A 25,071-nucleotide genomic window follows, 5' to 3' on the forward strand; every position below is an offset into this window, starting at 1 on the left:
TACCCCAGGAGTCAGGGGAGCTATAGGAGGTGGCTTGGGCAGCACCCAAAGGTGCTCTTTACCTGGCCAACAGCAGTGGGTGCTGAGGGCACCAAGCCCTGACCCCTGTAGGCAGCAGATAAGAGGCTGAGCCACAGCAGGTGTACTGCATCTGCCCTGAGTCACCCAGCTCTGCAGTCTGGGACAGTGGCTTCAAACTTCCCCTCCCCTACTTACTAGCTGTGTCATTTTGGGTGAGTCACCTATGCTTTTTGTGCCTAAGTTTCTTCATCTGCAAATGGTGATAACAGCACTACTTGCCCTGCTGAGCTCCAGGACATGGCACCCAGTAAATGACATATAGTCAACTATTTTTTTTAGATGGAGTTTCATTCTCGTTGCCCAGGCTGGAGTGTGGTGGTGCGGTCTCGGCTCACTGCAACCTCCACCTCCCAGGTTCAAGCAATTCTCCTGCCTCAGCCTCCTAAGTAGTTGGAATTACAGGTGCCCACCACCACACCCAGCTAATTTTTGTATTTTTAGTAGAGATGGGGTTTCATCATGTTGACCAGGCTGGCCTCGAACCCTGACCTCAGGTGATCCACCCACCTCAGCTTCCTAAAGTGCAGGCATGAGCCACCATGCCTGGCCTGTCAACTTTTTTTTTGAGATGGAATCTTGCTCTGTCACCAGGCTGGAGTGCAGTGGCGCAATCTTGGCTCACAGCAACCTCCGCCTCCTGGGTTCAAGTGATTCTCCTGCCTCTGCCTCCTGAGTAGCTGGGACTACAGGCGTGTGCTACCACACCTGGCTAAATATTTTTTGTATTTTTAGTAGAGATGGGGTTTCACCATGTTGGCCAGGATGGTCTCGATCTGTTGACCTCGTGATCCACCCGCCTCAGCCTCCCAAAGTGCTGGGATTACAGGCGTGAGCCGCCGTGCCTGGCCTAAGCCACCGCACCCAACCAACTATATATATATATATATATATATATATATATATATTTTTTTTTTTTTTTTTTTGAGATGGAGTCTCGCTCTGTGGCCCAGGCTGAAGTGCAGTGGCGCGATCTTGGCTCACTGCAAGCTCCGCCTCCCAGGTTCACGCTGTTCTCCTGCCTCAGCCTCCTGAGTAGCTGGGACTACAGGCACCTGCTGCCTCGCCCGGCTACTTTTTTGTATTTTTTGGGGTTTCACCGTGTTAGCCAGGATGGTCTCGATCTCCTGACCTCGTGATCCACCCGTTTCGGCTTCCCAAAGTGCTGGGATTACAGGCTTGAGCCACCGCGCCCGGCCTATATTTTTTAATGTACTGTGAAGAGTAACTGAGATTACACCTTTAAGGCACTCGGCAGGGTACCTGCCTAAGTCAGAATCCAATGAGTGGTGTTTGCTGTCCTATGACCACTAGCAGTTGCATCCAGAGAGGCCCTCAGGTGCCCTGGGCCCTAGTGCCACCCCACGGTCCCTCAACAGAGTCACAGACTCTCTTAGCTAAGGGATACCCACCATTGATGCAGCAAAGCCCTTCCCAGTGTCCATCCTGGCTTATATACCCTAGTGACAGGGTGCTCACTACCTGCTGGGCCACTCATTCTCTTCCGGAGACTCTTTCTGGGGCGGAAGTTCATTCTCAGGCCCACCTGCAGCCTCTGGCCTTTGGGCCTTGCTATGTTCTGCAGCCCCCAGAGCCAGGACCATCCCCCTGTGCTGGCAGGGAGGGTAGATGCACCGACGGTGCTCAGGGCACAGACCACTGCCTTCTTCCCTCCGGGCCTCATTTCACAGACCCTCCATGGCCAGGCTGCCCCATGGAGTTAGTTCACATCCTTTTGGGGTTGGCTGCGAGGCCCACTCTCCTCCCTGCCTGTTGCCTCAAAGCAGGCATTGTACCAGCTGGTGCAGAGCCCTGCACTTGGAGACATCCACAGCTGAGTTCAAGTCCCAGCCGGTCACTTCATGGCTGTCTCACCATAATAACATAATTTAAAAAGAGTAGCATGGGTTTCCAGCTATGAACCAGCCGTGAAGTCAGCAAATGTACAGTGCAGGGGCTGAGAGGTGGCTCCTGGCCAGGCCATCAAGGCAGGTTCTCCACTCTACCCCTTACTGGTAATGTGATCTTGGTGCCCCGCAGACTCAGTTTACCCATATGTGGAACGGGACACTTACACCGTCTTCTGCAGAGGTGGCTGTGAGTTATACCCAAGCTAATGTCTATGGGTGGGTGAATGAGCCTAACTGTTCCCAATGGGGCCTGTCTTGTGATTTCTCCAGCCTTACCCCTTGGGGTGACCCTGTTCTTCCCTGTCCTCTTTCTGTTAACCTTTGTGCCTCTAATCCCTCAGTCGCCAGTAGGCAGTGGTTCTGGGCTGAGAGGTCGTGTGGGGTAGTGGGCTTCCCATCCCTGAACCGCAGCTTCCTCCTTGGTAAAAAGGGGTGACGACACCCGCCACTGGGGTGGAGGGGCGAGAAAAGAGAATGCTACAGGAGCAGCGCAGGGATCGTACCAGGTTCTCCACAGTGCGCAGGTAGCGGGTGCAGTGGCTGTGGCCGTTGAAGTCCGACAGGTCGGCGGCCGTGTACCCGTCGCGGTCGCGGACGTCCAGCTCCGCGCCATTTACTACCAGGATCTGGCAGCACTGCGGGGGCACGCATTGAGGACCCGGCCCCGGCCAGGAGCTGGGACCCCCACACCCGGGCAGGGCCATGCCGAGAGCGCGGTGCCAGCAGAGGGCGCGCGCCCCAATCCCGGGCCCGCGCTGACCTCTAGCTCCCCGTTCTCGGCGGCGTCGTGCAGTGGGGTCCCGCCCCACAGGTCAGCCGAGATCTCCCCGCCGTGCAGCAGCAGCCAGCTGAGCACCTTGGTGTGGCCGCGGCTCGCCGCGAAGTGCATGGCGGTGGCGCCGTCTTTGTCCTGCTCCGACAGGCTCACGTCGGTGCAGCTCACCTGGGCAGGAAGGGCGGGGAGAGAGGGGCGGGGGCTGGGCGCCAGGCCCCTGCGGGCCCCGCCCCCTACCCCTCCCGGTCCCGTCCCCGTTCCCCCGCCCCACCCTGATGGCCCCACCCCCTCCACGCCCCGCCCTGCCGGCTCCGCCCCGCCTCCCCTCTCCCACCGCCCGGGCCCAGAGCTCACCAACCACACGATGACCGGGCTGTGGCCCATCTGCGCCGCGGCGTGCAGCGGGGTCATGCCGTCGAGGGCGCGCGCGTGCGGGTCTGCGCCGCATTCCTGCACCAGGTACTGCGTCACCTCCAGGTGGCCCTCCTGGCACGCCAGGTACAGGGGCGTGGCACCGTTCTTGGTTTGGGCATTCACTCCCCTGAGGAGACACAGTGCCCACGTTGGGCCTTCAGCGCCTCACCCTCTCCGAGGCCTCCTTACACCCCCCGCCCCCTCCCGGGGAGCCCTGAACGTCAGGGAGAGTGGGTGGGAGAGGGCCCTGTCACCGGCCCGCTGCCGCCCCTGGGGCTTCCCCTGGACTTAGTCCTGTGCCACCCTCCCTCAGAGGGGCCTGAGAGCGTCCGACCCAGCACTGCCCTGCCCTCAGTCCCACTTTTTTTTTTTTTTTTTTTGAGATGAAATCTAGCTCTGTTGCCCAGGCTGGAGTGCAGTGGCTTGATCTTGGCTCACTGCAACCTCTGCCTCCCGAGTTCAAGCAATTCTTCTGCCTCAGCCTCCTAAGTAGCAGGGATTACAGGCATGCGCCACCACGCCTGGCTAATTGTTTGTATTTTTAGTAGAGAGGGGGTTTCACCATGTTGACCAGGCTGATCTCGAACTCCTGGCCTCGTGATCCACCCACCTCAGCCTCCCAAAGTGCTGGGATTACAGGCTTGAGCCCCTACACCCAGCCTCAGTCCCACTTTTTAACCGATGTCTACAAAGATGTGGTGAGCTGTCCTCTCCACCCCTCTCACCCACTGTCACCATGAGTCCCCACACCTGCTGTGTCTGACCTCTATCCCTTTCACCGTGTGCCCCCTCCATCTGGAATGCCCTTTCATCCTCCTCCCTCTTGAAGACTCAGTCCCCATCCCTCCTCCATGAGGGCCACCCTGATTTATTTCCCCTTTGCTGGCCTCCGCCCCACACTGCCCAGGGCTGCTATGAGCATGACCTGTCATGCTTGGTTGACCATAACTGATTTTGACCTTTGCCTCCCCCAGAAGACTGAGTTCCCAGAGGGCAGGGTGGTAAGGGTTACCAGAAGAAATGCAGTTCATCCAGTTTCAATCTGAATTTCAGATAAACAGATAATGCTTTAGTATTCTATATCCCAAATATTGCATGGGACATACTTGTACTAAAATACAGCTTGTTTATCTAAGATTCAAAGCTAGTCAAATGTCCTGGGTTTTGTTATTGCTGTTTTTGTTAATCTGGCAGCCCGCGAGATGTCCACTATGTACTGAATGTTTCCGTTGTGCTAGCTCTGGGCTCTGCTAGCTCTGGGCTCTGCTAGCTCTGGGCTATGGCACTAGCAGGCAGGTTCTTCTTTTTTTATTTTTATTTTTGAGACTGAGTCTTGCTCTGTCATCCAGGCTGGAATGCAATGGCTCAATCTCAGCTCACTGTAACCTCTGCCTCCCAGGTTCAAGCCATTCTTCTGCCTCAGCCTCCCAAGCATCTGGGACTACAGGCATGTGCCACCATGCCTGGCTAATTTTTGTATTTTTAGTAGAAACCCAGTTTCGCCATCTTGGCCAGGCTGGTCTCACACTCCTGACCTCAAGTGAACCACCTGCCTTGGCCTCCCAAAGTGCTGGGATTGCAGGTGGGAGCCACCGCACCCGGCCCAGGTTATTCTTAAGTCCTATTGTCATTCTTATTTCGTGGGGGGTAGTTGAGGCTAGGGCCATGTCTTGCCATGGTTAGTAAAGTACCCAGTGAATGCCATATTGTTATTTATTTATTTATTTATTTTGAGACAGGGTCTTGCTCTGTTGCCCAGGCTAGAGTGCAGTGGCACAATCTTGGCTCACTGCAGCCTCCACCTCCTGGGTTCAAGTTATTCTTCTGCCTCAGCCTCCTGAGTAGCTGGGACTACAGGCATGTGCCACCAAGCCCAGTTAATTTTTGTATTTTTAGTAGAGATGAGGTCTTTCCCAGGCTGGTCTCGAACTCCTGAGCTCAAGTGATTCGCCTGTCTCGGCCTCCCAAAGTGCTGGGATTACAGGCATGAGCCACCGCGTCCGGCCATCAACTATTTTTATTAATTTACTGTGACCATCAACTGAGATTACACCGGTAAGGCACCTAGCAGGGGACCTGCCAGAATCAGAATTCAATCAATGGTACAGCTGCAGCTGGGGAGGCTCACAGGTGGGGCTGGAGGGCCCCGGACTCTGTGCCATCACCCATAGTCCCACAACAGAGGCACAGACTCAGCTGTCTCCTCGGCCACACAGCTGGTAAGTGGCATTTGAACACCCATCTGTCTGTGTGATGCAGAGCCTGGCCGGCAATATGGGCATGCAGGGAGTGAAGAGATGGAACGTGTCTCAGGGGCTTCTCCTGGGGCCTAGCTTTCGGCTGTCACTGTCCTTGTTCTCCCAGCCTAGAGGGGGCCTAACGGGACCAGGAAAGCTGTCCTGGCCGCTGGGCTGCTGGATGTGAACAGCCCAGGGTGCAGTTACCACCAAAAGACACTAGGTGGAGCCACAACCTACCCCCAGACCCAGGAGAAGTTCCAGGTTGGGGGCCTCTTGGGTTCCAATTCACCTTTTGTGCCCAGCAGGCCAATTCTTCACAGGACTTCACATCCTGCCCATCTACCTCCCCCAGTCTATCACCGCCCAGATCAACCACATGCTCCACCCCGCATCCATCCCTTGCTCAACCATCCAACTACCCATCCACTTGTTGCCTGCCCATCAACGTGTACCAGGCCACCCCCCTTTGCTCTCCACCCTCTTGTTCCCAACACGACTTAGCCCCTCTTCTGACCCCTGTCACGTGTGCCCTCTCCCTCCCTCTCACACACATCCTGAGACCCTCCCAGCTGGCATCTCCCTGTCCCTAAAGCCCTGGTTCTCTGTCTACTTCCCTGACTCCTGAGACCCCCAAGGCTGTCTGCAGCCCCCATGGACCCTCACTCACTGATTTCTCCCCCGTCCCTACTCCCTAGACACAGGGCTGCCATTTGCTGGGGCTGATGCTGGGCCTGGCACTTCATGATGGTGCGGGGAGCAGGCAGCATGCCTGGTGATCCAGAGAGGGTCCCGTCGACACAGATGAAGCAGACAGAAGACCCAGCTACGTATCTATGTTCAGAAACATGCTGGCTCATGGCTGCCGGCCTCCACACCCCAGTGCCAGCATCACCCCCACGCACACTCACATGCTGGTGCATCAGGACAGGCTGATTAATATTTCATGACCAACACTCAGCGGCCTAAATTATTCACCCCGTAACCAAGGCACAGTGAGTACCGGGGTCTTGGGGATTGGGGGCCGGTGGGGGCCCACTGGGTTCTTTCTGTAGAGGCCCACAGTGGTGTGCACAGCTGTGGGGGGCCAGACCTGCAGTGAGCTCTGCTCTCCCAGCACCCCCGACTTGGCAGAGATCCATGACCCAGGGGTGCCCAGCCAGCCGGAGAAGGTCTGAGAAGCTGGCACCAAGCAGGATCTGAGCAGCAGGGGGCAGTGGTACCCACAGCCTCCTGCAGGGCTGCTGGCTGGCACTCCCAGCCCAAGTTCCTGGCACAGCATGAGCCCTCAGTAAGTGCTGGAGCTCATCACCATTCTTATTAGTATTTGCATCTGCACTCATGCGCCCCATTATGGAGTCAGAGCCTCCAGCTTGGAATACCCCAGAACCTGGGGCAGATGTGCTGATGGGCTGGGTGGGAGGGGGTCCTGGCTCAACATCCCCTTCCACCTTGGCCTGAGGGCAAGAAGAACAATGGGCATTCTCACAGTCACTGGGGAGTATTACAAAGATATGGATGAGCATAAGGACCCAAATGAAATTCCCATCACACACCTGGAATCCAAGCACCTTGGGAGGCCAAAGCAGGAGGACTGCCTGAGCCTAGGAGTTCGAGACCAGCCTGGGCAACATAGAGAGACCTCCATCTCTACAAACAAAACAAAAATTAGCCAGGTGTGTTGGTGAACAGCTGTAGTCCCAGCCGCTCAGGAGGCTGAGGAGGGAGGATGACTTGAGTCCAGGAAGTTGAGGCTGCAGTGAACTATGATCACACCACTGCACTCCAGCCTGGGTGTCAGAGCAAGACCCTGTCTCTAAAATAAATAAATAAATAAATAAGAACAGAAACAAAATTCCCATCACTGGAGAGAGGAATTAATAAAAGTAATAATAGTAAATAATAATAATAATAGTGATAGCAGCCACCATTTACTGAATGATTACTCTATCTCAAGTACTGTGATGAGTACAACACACACATTCTCTCAGCTGGTCCTTGTAACAACCCTACAGGACAGGTGTTAGCATTGTTCTCCTGGTACAGATGAAGAAACTGAGGCACAGAGAGCTAAGATCACTCTATGAGAAAGAGGCAGAGCCCCGATTTGAGGCTGTGTCTGATGCAGAGCCTGCTTCCGACTCCAAATGTGCCACGTCTGCACTCCTTCTGCTCTTGGTAGGTCTGTCCCGCTGCCTCCCTCCCTTCCACCGCACAGACCACTGCCTTTCCCCGCAGACCTCACTGCTGGGAACTCAGGAACACTCTGCCAGCTACTGGGGCACAGTCCTACAGGAGGACCTGCAGGGAGGGCCCCGGCTTCGCTAAAGGAGGACCTGGCTCGAGTCCTGTGCCTTTGAGCTGTGCGACAATCTTGCTTCTTGTTTCTTTGTGTTCCCAAACCCATCCATGAAATGGGGGCAAAAGTCGTCATCCTGACCTTGTGCGGAGCGCCTGAGAAGTGCTTGCAGAGCCCTGAGCACGGGCCTGGTGCCTGGCGCACAGCCATTGCTGAACTTTATGATCCTTCCCTGTGCCTGGGGGGACCAGCCACCAGGAGGGCCCATGACTGGCCTCGCGTGTCCAGGTCCTGCCAAGTACGGGCCAGGCTGGGCATCATTTCTGCTGTGGGGAACACTACCTAGAGAGGAGAGGAGGGTCTTGGGGGAGACCTCTGCCTCCCAGACCCCTGCCAGCTCTAGCCCCGACCACGGTGACAGCTGCAGAAAAGTGCTCCCAGACCAAGCGCTTGCTCTTTGCCCTGGCTTTGACCCAAACACTCTTTGTAGGTCAGAGGCTCCCTGGTGATGATCATATAAATCATGATTTGTTTTCTTTCTCCTGGGAACAAAGATGCTATGGATGAACTGTAACTATTCATCAAGTCACCTCTGATTACACAAAAGAAACATGGGTCGCCCGCGCGGGCTGTGGGAATCTCCGGCGGAGACTGGTGCCAGCTGACTGCCAACGCCGCCACACGGAGTGAGCTGCCCATGGAGCCAGACTCAGACTGAAGAATGATTCCTGCGTCCCTCCCCACTGCCAGTAATGCCTCCCCAGAGGGAGGCCAGGAAGACGCTGTCCCTCCGAGATAGGTCCAGTTGCGGCCTATGACTGCTTTGAATTGAAATTCACCAAGCCTTTGGTGGCTCTACGGCTCTTGGCGTCCTCCAGTCACACTTCCTGGCCTATGTTAAAAGATTCCCGGCCGGGCGCGGTGGCTCACGCCTGTAATCTCAGCACCTTGGGAGGCCAAGGCAGGTGGATCACAAGGTCAGGAGATCGAGACCATCCTGTCGCACTCCAACCTGGGCGACAGCGTGAGACTCTGTCTCAAAAAAAAAAAAAAAAGATTCCTGGCCGGGCCCGGTGGCTCACACCTGTAATCTCAGCACCTTGGGAGGCCAAGGCAGGTGGATCACAAGGTCAGGAGATCGAGACCATCCTGGCTAACACAGTGAAACCCCGTCTCTACTAAAAAATACAAAAAATTAGCCAGGCGTGGTGGCGGGCGCCTGTAGTCCCAGCTGCTTGGGAGGCTGAGGCAGGAGAATGGTGTGAACCCGGGAAGCAGAGCTTGCAGTGAGCCAGGATCATACCACTGCACTCCAGCCTGGGTGACAGAGTGAGACTCCGTCTCAAAAAAAAAAAAAAAAAAAAAGAGTCCCAAGTCGGCCTGGTCCAGGGAGGAAATGCAGCCCTGATTTGAGAAGGGTTCTACACCCCAGCCCATCAGCTAGCATGGAAGAGTTCCAGAAGCCTAAAGTTACCTGTAACTCTCCCAGCCTCCCAGCTCTTCCTTCTGGCCCATAATTAGGCCCAATTTGATCCCACCGGAGGCCTCTACACGTCCCTACATCACTGCCAGTTCCATCATGGCAGGGCTGCGAGGCCGACCCTCTTTTCATTAGGGTCTCAGCTCTCCTCTCCTCAAAGACACCTGGCTTCCCTGACCCCTCAACTTAAAGAACCATCCCCTTCACTTCCTACCAAACTGCCCATCTCCCTATATAGCACTTGTCACTCCTGAATTATCTTGTTCTCCTATTCCTCAGACCCATACACACGTGGACAGTAGAATGTGTGGCTGACGTGATGACGGGCCGGGCAGTTGGGTGCACCCAGTTGCTGTTTGTTGAATGAATAAATGTGAGAAGGGACATCCAGGCCAGGAGTAGGGGATGTCTCTTCACTCATGGCCTCAGCCTGGTAGGGCAGGTTAGGTCTACTTGCCAGACAGGCTCGGGAATGGCCAGAGGGGAGTTTTGTCTAGGGTCACATGCAATGAGCTGTAGGCAGAGCGGAGAAGTCCCTGGGATTCCACACCCCACTCATTCAGCAGACGTTTACTGGAGTCAGGCTCTGGGCATACAGAGCCGGGAAGACAAAGCCCCTGGCCTCATCAGTCAGGGAGAGATGGGATGAAAACACACATCTGTGTGATGCAGGGCCTGGCCGGAAATCCGGGCATGCAGGGAGTGAAGAGACGGAATGTGGCTCAGGGGCTTCCCTAGGGACTAGCTTTCGGCTGTCACACAGGATGCACACAGAACGCAAAGCCAAGCAACCACAGGGCGGCCGGGAGGCCGGGTGCAGTGGCTCACACCTGTAATCCCAACACTTTGGGAGGCCGAGGCAGGCGGATCACCTGAGTTCAGGAGTTTGAGACCAGCCTGGTCAACGTGGTGAAACCCCATCTCTACTAACAATACAAAAATTAGCTGGGCATGGTGCCACGCACCTATAATCCTGGCTACTTGGGAGGCTAAGGCAGGAGAATCACTTGAACCTGGGAGGTGGAGGTTGCAGTGAACCACGCCACTGCACTCCAGCCTGGGCGACAGAGTGAGGCTCAAGTCTCAAAAAAAAGGGCAGCAGGGAACAAGGCCAGCGGAAGAGTGAGTGGGCATCGTGGGCATGGGTGATAATTTCAGCGAGGCTCAAGGTTGGCCTTGCTGAGGTGGGGTCTGAGCAAAGACTTGGAGGAGGGCAGGGAGCAGGCGGGGATCAGCCTCTGTGAAGGCAGGGGCGCTGGCCTGTTGGAGGGGACCACAGCCCGGAGGAGGGATGGCCTCTGGGCCATTATAAGCAAGTGAGCAGCCTTCCCTGTCAGTGGCCAGAAGCCTGTGATGGGACTTACTCTTTTTTTTTTTTTTTGAAACAGAGTCTTGCTCTGTTGCTCAGGCTGAAATGCAGTGGTGCAATTTCGGCTCACTGCAACCTCTACCTCCCAGGTTCAAGTGATTCTCATGCCTCAGCCTTCCAAGTAGCTGGGACTACAGGTGGGAGCCACCACACCCGGCCAACTTTTTTCCCCACTGAGATGGAGTCTTGCTCCGTCGCCCAGGCTGAGTGCAGTGGCGCGATCTTGGTTCACTGCAACCTCCACCTTCTGGGTTCAAGCAATTCTCCTGCCTCAGCCTCCCAAGTAGCTGGGATTACAGACGCCTACCACCATGCCCAGCTAATTTTTGTATTTTTTGGTAGATATGGGGTTTCACCATATTGGCTAGGCCGGTCAAATTCCTGACCTCGGGATCCACCCGCCTCAGTTTCCCAAAGTGCTAGGATTACAGGCATGGGCCACCACACCCGGCTGGGACTTGCATTGTCTTTTCCTTTCTTTCTTTTTTTTTTTTGAGATGGAGTCTCGCTCTGTTGCCCAGGCTGTGCAGTGGTGCGATCTCGGCTCACTGCAAGCTCTGCCTCCCAGGTTCACGCCATTCTCCTGCCTCAGCCTCTTGAGCAGCTGGGACTACAGGCACCCACCACCACGCCTGGCTAATTTTTTGTATTTTTTAGTAGAGACGGGTTTTCACCATGTTAGCCAGGATGGTCTCGATCCGCCTTCCAGGTTCCAGTGATTCCCCTGCTTCAGCCTCCAGAGTAGCTGGGACTATAGGCACGTGCCACCACACCCAGCTAATTTTTGTATTTTTTTTTTTTTTTTTTTTTTGAGACGGAGTCTTGCTCTGTCGCCCGGGCTGGGGTGCAGTGGCCAGATCTCAGCTCACTGCAAGCTCCACCTCCCGGGTTTACGCCATTCTCCTGCCTCAGCCTCCCGAGTAGCTGGGACTACAGGCGCCCGCCACCTCGCCTGGCTAGTTTTTTGTATTTTTTAGTAGAGATGGGGTTTCACCGTGTTAGCCAGGATAGTCTCGATCTCCTGACCTCATGATCCACCCGTCTCGGCTTCCCAAAGTGCTGGGATTACAGGCTTGAGCCACCGCGCCCGGCCTAATTTTTGTATTTTTTAGTAGAGACGGGGTTTCTCCATATTGGCCAGGTTGGTCTTGAACTCCTGACCTCGTGTTCTGTCTGTTTCAGCCTCCCAAAGTGCTGGGATTACAGGTGTGAGCCACCGCACCCAGCAGGACTTGTGTTTTCAAAGGCTGCGGGTGGAGATGGACGGGCGAAGGCCCAGGCCTTTTAGGCTTACTGGCTCCCCTTTTAGGCTCCCCTTTTCCCTTCCTTAGTGCACAGCCTCACAGAGCCTGGCTGCTCCCATGGCCCATCTGAACCCAAGAGGTTCAGGTAGCCCCCACGTGGGGCAGAAAGGGAGTTTCTCAGAAGCCCTGGAACGCCCCAGCAGTGCGCTGCTTACAGAGCCCCAGGGCCCAAGGCTCAGCTCTCCCCCTTGGAAGGGTAGGGCAGGCACACTAGCCCTGGTTAGACAACAGCTGGGACCAGGAGCTGCTGGTGGAGACATGAGATGGTCTCCTGCTGTGAGGGGCTTCTCCGGACTCCACCAGGTCCTTCCTTTCTCAGAGCCTCCACCTGGGTCAGGAGGTCAAGGACGGCAGCCACCTCCTCAGTGTGGACACAGGCCCCTCCCCCACACCCTGCTACCGGCTGAACTGACAGACACCGTGGGTAGAGCTGGGGCTGGTGATTAAAAAGGAACGAGCCCTCACGGCCTGTGCCAGAGTCAGGGGCCTAGTGCAGAAAAGGACCACCCCAGGCAGAGCCTCCAGCCTTCTAAGGGGGAGAGTTGAGCCCTGGGCCCTGGGGCTGTCTAAGCTGAGAGCTGCTGGGGCTTCCTAAGAAACCCCCTTTCTGTCCCAGGTCGGGGCTTCCTGAACCCCTGGGCCGTGGGAGCAGCTAGGCTCTGTGAAGCTTTGCACAAAGGAAGGGAAAAGGGGAAGTCTCCAGTGGACTTGAAAGGCCCTGAGTGATTAGGACCTGGACCAGGAGTGGGAGAGAGACCCAGAGAAGAGGTACAGCCAGCTCAAGGCCACACAGCAAGCCAGGGGTGACCACAGCTGGTGGATCAGCCTCTCTAAAACACCATTTCTGTACCTGTCAGCTCCACGAGGTAGGGACACTTGTCTGGTTCACCAGCATATCACTGGCATTTCGAATATTGCCTGGCACATAGAAGATGCTCAATAAGCCTTAGTTGAATGAGTCCATCTGTAAAATGGGCTGACTGCAGAGCTACTGCTAGGGATAGTTGTGTGGCTCAGATGACACGGGGTGTTGCCAGACTCCTAGAAGATACTCAGCACCAGGTTCTTTTTCTTTTCTTTCCTTCCTTTCTTCCTTTCTTTCGTTCATTCCTTTTTTTTTTTTTTTAACCAGAGTCTTGCTCTGTTGCCCAGGCTGGAGTGCAATAGCATGATCTGGGCTCATTGCAACCTCCGCCTCCCTGGTTCAAGCGATCCTCCTGCCTCAGCCTTCCAAGTAGCTGGGATTACAGGCATGTGCCACCTATACAGGCATAGTCTGGCCACACGCCCAGCTGATTTTTGTATTTTTGGTAGAGACGGGGTTTCACCATGTTGGTCAGGCTGGTCTTGAACTCTTGACCTCAGGTGATCCACCCGCCTCAGCCTCCCAATGTGCTGGGCTTACAGGCGTAAGCCACCGTACCCAGCCCCAGGTACTTTCCAATCCCACTCCAGTCTAGTCTGGTTGGGGTAGGGGAGGCTTTGGGGGAAGGAGACACCTGCTGAAGTTGATAAAATCTCTGGGCTAACTGGTTTTCCCGCTTGCTGTGACTGGCAGCACCCAGGAGCCCAGGGGAAGATCCTGGAGCCTCCTCACTGCCCAGCCTGGAAGCTCAAGCCTCAGGGTCCCAGCTGAGCCCAGGCTCCCCGACACCCACAGCCCCGCCCAGCTGCTCAGGCCCTGGGGCAGCCAGAAGCAGGTGTGAGGGGGTCAGAGTAAGCTCCTGGGCTCCAGGACCCTCCTGGGAGGGTGGCCACCAGCCTTGGGGACACCTGCTCTTCGCCCCTCCTCACTCTGCCCTGATTGGGGGTCTGGACCCTCAATCCGCCCCTTCATCAGTCACTGGAGCTCCTGCCAGGAGGGTCAACCCTCCCAACTCAATCTCCCCGAGACCCAGGGCCTGGGACTTGCCCAGCCCGGCTCCTGCCAGCCCCATGTCTCCCAACTGAGAGATCCCTTTTCTTTTTCTTTTTTTTTTTTCCCTCGAGATGGAGTTTCACTCTTGTTGCCCGGGCTGGAGTGCAATGGCACGATCTTGGCTCACTGCAACCTCCATCTGCCAGGTTCAAGCGATTCTCCTGCCTCAGCCTCCTGAGTACCTGGGATTACAGGCATGTGCCACCACGCCCGGCTAATTTTGTATGAGAGATCCCTTTTCTACAAGGGCCCAGAGGGAGGGTCCCATGTGGCAGCAGCCCCTGAGGTCACTGGGACAAGTCCTCTGCTTCTGGGAAGACTTGGCCCCATGAACGGGATAGACAGGGAGGTGTGGGGGATGTGCAGGGCATTCCTTCTATTATAACACCCCAAGGTGTAGCCCTGGAATTAGCTGAGCTTTCCCGAGGCTGTCCAGCCTTCCAGCCCTTCTGCAGTGTGTCACTTCCATTTCCCATGGTCACCCACAGCCTCCCTGGGCAGGATCGAGTTTCCCACCAGCAGGTCCGGGAGCCCTTCCTCCCTCAGCACTCACCTACACGCCAGCCCAGCGAGAGAGCTGAGCCTTGTGAATAATTCACAGCCATTCACAGCAGGCCGCAGAGGCTCGCAAGAGCATGAAGCTGGGCCACCTGGGTCCCTTGATTGCGCCCTGTGGCCTGGGGCAGCTCAAGCCTCTGCCCTCCCCAGCTCCCAGCCCTCATATCCACAGCCTTCGTGAGCAGGAATCCCTACTCCCAAGGTAGGAGGTTAAGTGGGTACACCAGCCCCCAACCCCAGTTCCCAGCTGCCCCTCCTGCATGAGCCCAGCCTGGCAACCACACAAAGACACCTTCTTATCAGCCGAGTCACACGCCGCTGTGGGAAATGGAGCCCAAGCCCTCTGTCCACCTCCCTGAGATTCATGGTGACTCCTGGGGGGCTGGCGGCTCATCAGTCCAGGCCATCTGGCCACTGGGTCAGCACCAGCGCCTAATCACACGCAGCAGCTGGCATGGTCTGGAAGGGGATCAGGGTACCCCAGCCCCGGAGCCCTGGAGGGCGTTCCACAGCATAGCTAGTCTTCCTAACACCTGGGATCCCAGCCCACGGAGGGATCGTGGCTCATCCTAGACCTGGCTTCTCAGTGAGGAAGGCTCGGACTGGCGGTCCTCACCAGCGCTTGCAGAAGGCGGGCTCAGTGTCTTCCAGTTCACACTTGGGCCTTATTGGTCCCGCCATCAGGGGTACCTGCCGCTCTCAAGACCTGTCCTTCTCCTCTGCTTGAAGTGAGGGGGTGGGACAGGTGCATCAGAATCACCACTGTGAGGATGGGGACATGTCCCAGGTGTGGCTCCTAGGCCCCAACCTGGAGAGTCTAACTCAGGAATCTGGGACAGCCTCCAAGAGGTGCTGACAGGAGCCAGTTGGAACCCTCTACTCAAGGGTCCCTGGGGCCCTCCTGCTCTAAATCCCACTGACTTTGACATGATCCAAACCCTAGTTTGTTTGGAAGCAGTGAATTCATACCAAAGCGGCCACCAAGAAGGCCTGGCAGGGCTGGTTGTGAAGTGCCCCCTCCCCGGGGCAGCACCTGTTGGGTCTCCCACTGACCAAACCATGGAGCCCCTTCTTAGTAAGGATGGAACCAGGCCCAGCTCCACTGTCCTGGGCCAAGGGGACCACTGGAGCCCGGCCTGGTGGGTGCTAGGGCTACCCTACATCCACGCCAGTGTGCCTGGGCCCAAGAGGCTGCAGCTGCTGTAGCCACCTTGCCACATGGTCATATGGCCAGAACTGGCCTTCAGCCTGCTCCCTGGTGGCCAGGGGCCCTGCAGGCACACCCAGAAACTGACCAGTGGTGGGGACAGGCCAGACCCTCTCACCTCGTAGCTGCTGTCGTCCTGAGGCTGGGTCCACATTCACATTTACATCTCAGGCTCCCACTTAGACTAACGAGGGTTAACCGTCATAGCACCCCATTCCCCATTCAGACCCCTGTGGCATCTGGCACCCTACCCTCTCAGACAGGGCCTGTGCAGCTTTCCCCAGGATGCCTGCCTCTCCAGGTGCACCTAAGACCTGAGTCCCTCCCTCCCCCAGACTCACACATGTCCCCTGCTCTGTACGACCCCCCACCCCACCCGGGGGAGCTCCCAGCCCACTCCCCAGGAGGTTTAGGAGCCCCATGCTTCCCTTGATAGTGGGAATGGGCTGAGGGGCCACAGGAGATAACAAGTTGCTCTCTGGATGGCCTCCAGCCAGGGGTTCTGGGGCCAGGAGGTGGGGTGGGGGTCTGGGAGGGGCCTTTCTCCTTTAACTGCTTGAGTAACTGATGGGGTTCCCTTTCCGCCTGTTTGACTAGGGCCTAGGAGGCGCTCCTGCCCTTGCTGCTCCCCACTCCGTCCTGAACAGTCTTGCAAATGAACACAGCCTAAGCTAGAGAGAGCCTCTGCTGCAGAAGCAGCCCAAGGGGAACAGGTGACCTTGGCCTGCGTGCCCAGCCTCCCAGGCCCAGCTGCGTGCGGCTGGGCAGCTGAGGATGCTGGGAGCACCTGCTTGCAGGGCTCTGGGGACAGCCCCAAAAGGGGTTTTCCAGGAGGGGAAAATTTCATGTTGAGTGGAAGCCATTTCTCTGGCCTGGCCCTCTGGCCTCAGGATGGCCACTGGAGGGATCCTTGTCCTGGAGTGTCAGAGAGGCGTGGAAAATCCCAGGCATCCCCCAAAGCCCTGGCCCAGCCCACCCAGAGTACCCCTTAAGAGGGGTGATCTTACTCAGGGTAGTGCCCGACGAGAAGCCTCAGGGAGGGGAAGTCTCCTTTGGTGGCAGCGTAGTGGATAGGCAGGGCACCCATGTCTGTGGCCGCGGTGGGGTCCCCACCGCCATGATGCAAGAGCCAGTTTACCACCTCGGGGTGGCCGAAGCGGGCAGCCAGATGCAAGACTGTGGCACCAGAATTGTCTTTGTCCTGTGGGAGGAGAGCCAGTTCAATTCCTAAAGCCTGTTGCTGCCCTGCCCCTGGCTTGGGCCACTCCCAGACTCCCACAGGCCTGGAGGGTGGTTCTGTTCTCTCTGTCTTCCCTGGAGGGATTGGCCAGGCCTCACTCAGCAATGTTTTTTTTTGTTTTTTAGGTCATGTGGATCCTGGGTTTGAGTTCTGCTTCTGTCCTTGGGCAACTAATTGGCCCTCTCTGAACCATAGCCAATAGGCAGCAGCACCATGCAGGGCTTTCAGAGGCCTGCAGGTCCTGACTGCGAGCTGCCTACACAACAAGTACCTGGTTGTCACGGTAGGAGACTGGCTCCAGGCCCAGAACCACAGCCCTGACTCCCAGGCGCTCAGGGAGTGCCTGAAGGAGTGACAGAGGGTTACTGGGCGGAGCAGGGCCAGGAAGGGGGGCTGTGGGGCTGTACCAAGCTAGCACCAGGACTGGGGGGCACCCCCTGCATCCAACACTTGCCCCCTCTCTCTCCACCCTTCCTAGGTGTCACGTGGGAACAGAGACCTCCGCCTTAGTGCGCCTCCGGCAACCCAACTTCGGTGCAGAAACCTGCGCCCCTCCCCCAGCAGACTCGCCAGCGCCCAGCCATAGGAGCAGCCTGTGTTCTTGCCCCTGTGGAGGTGGAAGTTGCTGGGTACTGGTGGGTGGGTCCGGGGCAGTCAGCCAGGGGTGCTAGGTGCAGGCTAGTGGTGGCCCCTGGGAGGGCTTGGACCAAACTCCCCCCAGGGGCCTCAGAGCGGGTGCGGCCAGGGGTCTGGGCCCAGAACTGCTGAATGTGTCATCAGTGGACACCCCACTGTGAGTGTCTGCTGAGAAAGGGGCTGGAGGGGAGTGCTTATGGGACCTGTGCTGGGAGGAGAATCCCCAGGAACATCTAGACACAGAGGCTGCTGCACTTGGCAGAGTGGGCACTGGTTTGGGAACAGAACAACCTCCCAGCACCAAGCACATAGGACGACAGAGGGGTAGGCAAGGCCGCGGCTGCAGGAGGCAGTGCGCGAACTTCACTAGGATCAGGAAGCAAAGCCTCTCTGCCCCGCCTTGCCCAGAGACAGGGCACTGTGGTTACAGACTGGCAGAGGCAGCAGGAGCTGGCGAGAGACCCCAGGCCTCAGGAAGCCGAATCACAGTGGGAAGAGAAGCTCTGAGGCTCCTGCGAGAAATGCAAGGAAAAGAGGTCACGGAGGGAGCTGGGGTCCCTGGGGCCACTGGTAGGGTCTTCAGGCAGCCTGCAGGGTGGGGGCAATGGCCTGGCGGTCCTGCTAAGGAGGCAGGAAGATGGGGCAGAGAATGTCATGGCCCACAGGAAGCTGAGGGCAACACCGAGGCCCCTCCTGTGTGCTAGAAAGCTGAGAGTGGGGGGGACCAGAGAGTGGTTCAGTCTGTCCCCTCTGAGCCCAAAGGTCGGGGCTGGCTAGCGGGCACCCAGGCAGAACCATGGTGAAATGTGACCTGAGCCCCAGCTCCTGAGAAAGGCGCTCCCTTCCTACTGGCCTTGGGGACTGTGGGTCTGAGGCTCCAGGGGTCCCACTGGCTCTGGGCCTGTCAGTGGTGAAAACTGTAAGGAGAGGGCCACAGACCTCTGGGCTCTGGCCTGTGCCTGTCCAGGCTGTCCAGCTGTCCAGGCCCCAGGAGCCTCATGTGCGGTGGACCACACCCTAAAGCAGCTTATCTCTCTGGGCTGGGCAAGCCCAAGGATCCAGGTCATCCCCCGCACACTTTCTCCCCCCGCACCCAAGCCTGCCCGGCCCAGAGGGCAGGAGACCTGATAAGCTGGGCCCAAGGCCACCTGCTCCTCCCAGTTCCTCTGCACTGGCCAGGGAGGCTTCTGGCCAGGGCTGGACACTGGATCAGGGAGGCATGCCACTGCGCAAAAGAGTGGCCATGGGCCACGTGACCAGGAAGCCCTGGTAATGGGGCCCACTGAGAGATACCAGGTGGGCCATCTCCCAAGAAGGGTGGGAAGGGGGGCCTGCTATCTGAGGGCAGAAGGTGGGGGTGGCCTGGCCATCTTTGGGGCATAGTAAGCCGGTTTAGAGTTACCCTGACTCCTCTCCTTCCATCTCCAGGTCACCCGGTGGTCTAAGTGGAAAATTAGTTCTGGTTCCTCCCTCCTGTGGCTACCCCCTCAACCAGAATTTCATCCAAATCCCTAACCTTGGCTAGGATACTGTCTGGCCTGGCCCTGGCAGCTTTTCCCCTCCTCACCCACTCTGAACACGCTGCCTGCGGCTGGCCCTCCAACAGGACAGGAGCATGCACGCCTCAGGGATCTGCACTTCTTGTTCCCTGTGCCTGGAACTGTCCCACCGCTGCCTGGCTGGCTACCTGCTTCTCAGCAGCCAGGACTGCCCTTGGAGGTCACTGCTCAGAGTGACCAGGTGGGGTCTGGAGGCAGCAAGAATCAGCCTGGGTTGGAGAAGCAGCTGACAACTGGGAGCCTTGACAGCACTGATGTCCTGGGGTCAGCCTGGGTTATGGGCAGACCACCATTTACCACGGCCCATCACCCTTCCCCCACATCCTGGCTGGGACACCTGTATCTCAGCCTGGGGTGGGCTGTGGGACTTTGCCCAGCCTCCTTTCAGATCCGGTCCTGGAGGGCACGGGCGTCTGACTCTGCTGCCCAGGCCTCATGTCCCCACCCACTCCCAGGACTACAGAATCAGTGCTTTGTTTCTCCCGGTACATACTAGTAAGCACCAGCCCCACGGAGACCCCTCCCTTCTGGCTCCCATCACCCAGGTGCGCTTCCAGGGAGGCCCCAGGCTCGCCAGGGCATCTGCCCGCGTACTGGCAAGCCAGGGAGCCCACTCACCTGAGGGCCTCTGGAAGGAGCTCCGTGCAGGGCTCAGCTGGGCCAGGAGGTGCCAAACCCCACCCATTCTTGAGCCCCGGGGGACTCTGGGCCAGGACCCTCTCCGTAGGAGGAAGCCGCAGCGCCCCTGGCGAACCGCGCGGACCCACCTGCACTCTGCAGCCGCCCTGCGACAGCAGCCACTGCAGGCAGGCGAGCTGGCCGGTGGCGGCGGCGTCATGGGCCGGTGTGGCGCCGTTGCGGGCGCGGGCCGCGGCGGGGAAGGCGGCTTCCTCCACCAGGAAGCGCAGACAGTGCAGCTTCCCCGCGCGGGCCGCGTGGTGCACGGGCAGCGCGTCCAGCGGGTCGCGCAGCGAGGGCCCCAGCAGGCCTGCGGCATGCAGCGACCTCAGCACGTCCAGCTCGCCCTGCCGCGCCGCCTGCAGCGCCTGCTCCAGGGCCATGGTGCCGCCTGCGGCGCCGCGACTCCGAACTCAGCGTCTTCCCCAGGACGCCATGCGTGTGTCCTCGCGAGCCGGAGGAGACCGCGGTGCGGCCGTCGGGGATCTGCGGGCCCGGAGGCGGAGCGGCTGTGGGCCCGGCCTCTGCTCCGCGCTGCCTGGCGCTCCGCTCCGCCGAGCTCTGGGGCCGGAGCCCGCCGACGCCGGCTTAAGCCTCGGGCCCGCCCTCACCCCTCCCCGCCCCGCCCCGCAGTCTCTGCCCGAGTCCCCCGCCCGCCCCCGCCGCGCCGCAGGGACACTCGTGCGACTGGAGCAGGACGCCCAGAGGTTTCTCTCTTAATTTGCCTCAAGTAACAGTGGAGACCCCAGAGCGCAGCAAAACTGGGTTCGAATTGGAGAGCCGTCCAGGCACAGACAAATTCATTCATCTGCCCAGTGCCCGCTAACTGCGATTCTAGGCGCTGGCAACGCAATTTCAGAGGTGATGGGGAATGACTGTCGGGACAGCGTGGGCGGACAGGGAAAAGTATCTGAGGAGGTGCAGTGGGGCTGGGTTTCAGTGGAGAGAAGGGTATTCCAGGTGGGGAGCGCGAGGACAAGGGCCCTGAGGCAGGAGCAGCCCTACCACGTCCCTGAGGGGCTCTAGGTCGAAATCCCCAGAAAGTGCAAAGAGCCCTGCCTTCCAGGGTCCCTCCAGATCCGAGAACTGCCCCCAGAGCTTCCAGCAGGGAGGGCAGGAGGGCAGGACAGGAACCACTGGTGCGCTGGGAACTCGATCTAGACGCTATGGCCTCAGGCCGCCCACAGCCGCTGTCGGGGTGGAGGGGCTTCCAGCCACACAGAAGGCAGGGATGGGAGGGATAGGGCTTGTGGGGAGACGCGGGAGCGCCAGCATCCAGAGAGAGAGGGCTGAGACCCCTGCAGGGGCGCAGGAAAGCGCCAGAGGGCGCGGGCAGGACAGCGAATGTGTGCCAAGCCACCCTGTGGGCTCCACTGAACACCAGCCGTGGGAGCGGCTAGTGCCCAAAGGCCCCGAGGAAAAGCTGACAGAAGGTGGGGGCTACATGGCTGTGGGAGTACAGGCCGCCTATCAGCGATCTTGAAGCACCCTGTGCCCTTCCTGTCCCAACACCCACCCCCTCTGGAATCCCGTGGGGGCTTGGCCCCACCCGGGCTGAAGGTTTCACTCCGCGCCAGCTCTGGCCTGGCACAGTCAGCGCTGGAAATGCTGTAGAATGAAGGAAGCCCCTTCCAGGAACAGTGGGAGTCACAGTGCTAAACTCACAGTGCTAAACTCACAGTGCTAAACTCACAGTGCTAAACTCACAGTGCTAAACTCGGGGGCTGCCTCCGGTCCCTTCCCTGGGGCTGCCACCTAGTGGCGACCTGCGTGGTGGCCTCCCGCGATCCCAGGTGCCCAGGTAACTGGAGCTGCTGGGCCGTGCCTAGCCTGGTGGGTTTCCAACGACTTCCACCTGGCCAGATCACCCTCACTCTCTCCATGAGAGCTGTGGCCACTGGGATCTGGGACCCTTGCCCAGTGGTTTGCAACAAAGGGAGGGAGGAGTCATTTCCTGGCAGCCTCGCTGCTGGAGCTGGCGGTGGCCAGAGCAACAGGCTCACTGCGGCCAGCGCTGTCCTCCTCTAGGTGTCCAGAGGCAGGTGTACCGTGAGGCCAGCAAGCGGCAGGGGTACTGTCAGGAAGAGGTGCTAAAATGGCTTGTCTTGGGCACCCCTCCCCTGCACCTCCTCCATTCCAAAAGGCCTTGCAATTTGTGTTTTCCACTCCTAAGGTGGCCACCTTGGTCATGGACAAGCTCATCTAGCACATGGTTTTGTGATTTTGTGGGCCAGGTCCAGGTGATGCTTTATTGCTATTCCAGTGGGATGGGCAGATGCCCCTGAGCCCCTGCCACTGTTGCTAATGACATCTCCATTAGTGCCACATGTGAGCACCCACCCCTGCTGACCAACCTCTCAAACTCCTTTCAGGACATGACTCAAACTCACGCTGCGAGCCAGGCCCTTCCTGCCAGGCTTCTGTCAGGTTTCTGTCCTTTCCAGGCTCTCCCATGTCCACCAGGTCAACTGGGTCCTCCCCAGCAGCCCTTTTATTTTATCTGTGCTACCCACCAAGTGCCCACCACGCTTCGCATGGATATTTAATCCACAGGTGCTGTGAGAGAGGTACAGCTATTGTTTCCAGTTTATAGCTGGGGATAATGAGGCATGGAGAGATGGGGAGGTGGTGTTTTTTTGTTGTTGTTGTTGTTGTTGTTGTTGTTTTTTTTGAGACGGAGTCTCGCTCTGTCACCCAGGCTGGAGTGCAGTGGCCGGATCTCAGCTCACTGCAAGCTCCGCCTCCCAGGTTCACGCCATTCTCCGGCCTCAGCCTCCCGAGTAGCTGGGACTACAGGCGCCCGCCACCTCGCCCGGCTAGTTTTTTTTTTGTATTTCTTAATAGAGACGGGGTTTCACCGTGTTAGCCAGGATGGTCTCGATCTCCTGACCTCGTGATCCGCCCGTCTCGGCCTCCCAAAGTGCTGGGATTACAGGCTTGAGCCACCGCGCCCAGCGGTTTTTTTTTTTTTGAAATGAGTATTGCTTAGTTGCCCAGGCTGGAGTGCAGTGGCGCAATCTCAGCTCACTGCAAGCTCTGCCTCCCAGGTTCACACCATTCTTCTGCCTCAGCCTCCAGAGTAGCTGGGACTGCAGGCGCCCGCCACCATGCCTTGCTAATTTTTTGTATTTTTAGTAGAGACAGGGTTTCATAGTGTTAGCCAGGATGGTCTCGATCTCATGACCTCGTGATCCGCCCACCTCGGCCTCCCAAAGTGGTGGGATTACAGGCGTGAGCCACCGCGCCTGGCCTGTTTGTTTTTTGAGATGTAGTTTCACTCTTGTTGCCCAGGCTGGACTGCAATGGCACAATCTAGGCTCGCTGCAACTTCTGCCTCCCAGGTTCAAGTGATTCTCTTTCCTCAACCTCCCAAGTAGCTGGGATTACAGGTGTCTGCCACCATGCCTAGCTAATTTTTTTATTTTTTATATTTTTAGTAGAGATGGGGTTTCATCAGGTTGGCCAGGCTGGTCTCGAACTCCTGATCTCAAGTGATCTGCCCACATTGGCCTCTCAAAGTGCTGAGATTATAGGCATGAGCCACCACGCCCAGCCTTGTTTTGTTTTTTAAAGCATTTTGCCTGAGATGACACAGACGGAAGTGGCAAACCTCACTCCCTGGCTGATCCTGCTAGGCTCTTCTTTCCTCTTCACCCAAGGTTCCCTCTGCTCACAGAACCCCCATAATCTCCCACCCTCCAGATACCAGCTTAGAGATTCTCTCCCCAGGAGGCCTTCTCTCACCCCTCTGCTGGGCTCACCCCAGCCCGCCCCAGGTTTCTCCTCAACCCAAGGGCCAGTGCACTTCCCAAGAGTAGGGACCGGGGTGGAGTGTATCCTTACTGTATCCTAGGTGGCCAGAGCTCCCCTAAAGCCTGCACCTGACACTTGCCCACCTAGCTGTCTTTAATGCTCCTCTGATTCCAGACCACTCTTTCCAAGTAACCAGTAAAACCTGAAAATCCTTGAGTTGAAGATAACTGTGGGTTACTTGGTTAAAGTCCTTTACGCAATGGGAGAGTGGAGGAAGAAATATTTTTAACTGGGGGTAACTGGCAATGGAAACGATGTTTGCTCCCCTGCCGTTCAGTCTTCAAATGGTGGTCCACAAGCCTGGAGGGGGATATTCTAAGGGCAGCCTCCTCCTTCAGCCTTTTTCTCCCAGGAGCTAGAATCAGTCCCTTCCCAAGATGCAGATGCTGCAGGCAGACTTGTGGGTGCAGAACTGAGTCAGTCAAGCTAAGTGGCTTGGGCTGGGGATGAGAGGGAAAAGATCCACAGAGTTTTTTAGGCTCTCAAAGAACAATTCACTGTCTTGGGGGAGGCCTATGGAGGCAAATTGGCCTCAACCATGGAGAACAAGGTCTCAGGTTCCTCCAAGCCCTGCTGGGCCAAATATCTTGAATGATTTATTCTCACTTGTTACAACTTTTTTTTTTTTTTTTTTTTTTTTTTGAGACGGAGTCTTGCTCTGTCGCCCAGGCTGGAGTGCAGTGGCGGGATCTCAGCTCACTACAAGCTCCGCCTCCTGGGTTCACGCCATTCTCCTGCCTCAGCCTCCCGAGTAGCTGGAACTACAGGCACCCGCCACCACGCCCAGCTATTTTTTTGTATTTTTAGTAGAGACGGGGTTTCACCGTGTTAGCCAGGATGGTCTCTATCTCCTGACCTGGTGATTCGCCCACTTCGGCCTACCAAAGTGCTGGGATTACAGGCGTGAGCCACTGCGCCCGGCCTTGTTAGCACTTTTTATGAGTTTTAATGCAGGCGCAAGCCTTAAAGCATTAAGCCCTGAGCTTGGCACACAGTAAATGTCCATGAACGGTGGCCTACCGTCCTTCCCATGCCACAGATAGGTATGGGTTGCCTGGGCTCCCCTGGCCCAGGCTTCTCCGGGCCCCTTAGTGTGTTCGTTGGTCTTCTTCCACCCTGCGGGGAGAACCCTGAAGGAGGGGGATGTGGGGCTAGCGGCAGGGGTGGAGCTTGGAAGTGGGGTTCAGGAGACAGGGGGTTCATCCAGCACCCTGGACAGAGCCCTCCTTGGCTCCGCCCCATGTGGCCTCCTCCCGGCTGGCTCTGTGGATCCCTCCAGTTATCTCTCTGCCCAGTAGTTCGCAGTGTGGTTCGCGGGCGTGGCCGTTGCCCCGCCAGCCGGTCGGGGGAGGGGAGCCTGGAGCAGATGGGCGGGGGACGCCGGCCAGTTTGCCGCAGCAACGGCCACGCGGCGCGAAGGCGGTCCTGGGCGGGCCACTGGGGCCCGGGCTGGCAGCCCGGGGCCCGCACCCAGGACTGTCCCGCCCGCGCGTCACGTGAGCCCTGACTGTCCTGCGGGGCAGAACCCGGACCCCTAGCCGGTGGGAATGAAAACGAGCTCCCAGGGCTCCCGGGCTGCTCCTGCTTCTCTAGGAT

At 57.8% G+C, this 25,071-nt stretch overlaps 1 protein-coding gene across 7 annotated transcripts in view; it reads right to left on the bottom strand.

Moving 5' to 3' along the window:
* LOC105479896 (espin) overlaps nt 1–20,226 on the bottom strand; it is a 38,657-nt gene extending 18,431 nt beyond the window's left edge. For 3 of the 7 annotated variants that reach the window (XM_071067266.1, XM_071067251.1, XM_071067245.1), the window contains exons 1-5: nt 19,752–20,226; nt 16,557–16,750; nt 3,118–3,304; nt 2,749–2,931; nt 2,492–2,623 (exon numbers count right to left, since the gene is read on the bottom strand). In XM_071067266.1, coding sequence (XP_070923367.1) covers nt 2,492–2,623; nt 2,749–2,931; nt 3,118–3,304; nt 16,557–16,750; nt 19,752–20,045 — 990 coding nt within the window. In that variant the 5' untranslated portion in view covers nt 20,046–20,226. The other 4 variants (XM_071067236.1, XM_071067228.1, XM_071067262.1 and 1 more) reach the window with 3 other exon arrangements.
* Between the last annotated feature and the right edge of the window lie 4,845 nt (nt 20,227–25,071).

The sequence above is a fragment of the Macaca nemestrina genome, chromosome 1 (assembly GCF_043159975.1).
Source record: "Macaca nemestrina isolate mMacNem1 chromosome 1, mMacNem.hap1, whole genome shotgun sequence".
Lineage (NCBI taxonomy): Eukaryota > Metazoa > Chordata > Mammalia > Primates > Cercopithecidae > Macaca > Macaca nemestrina.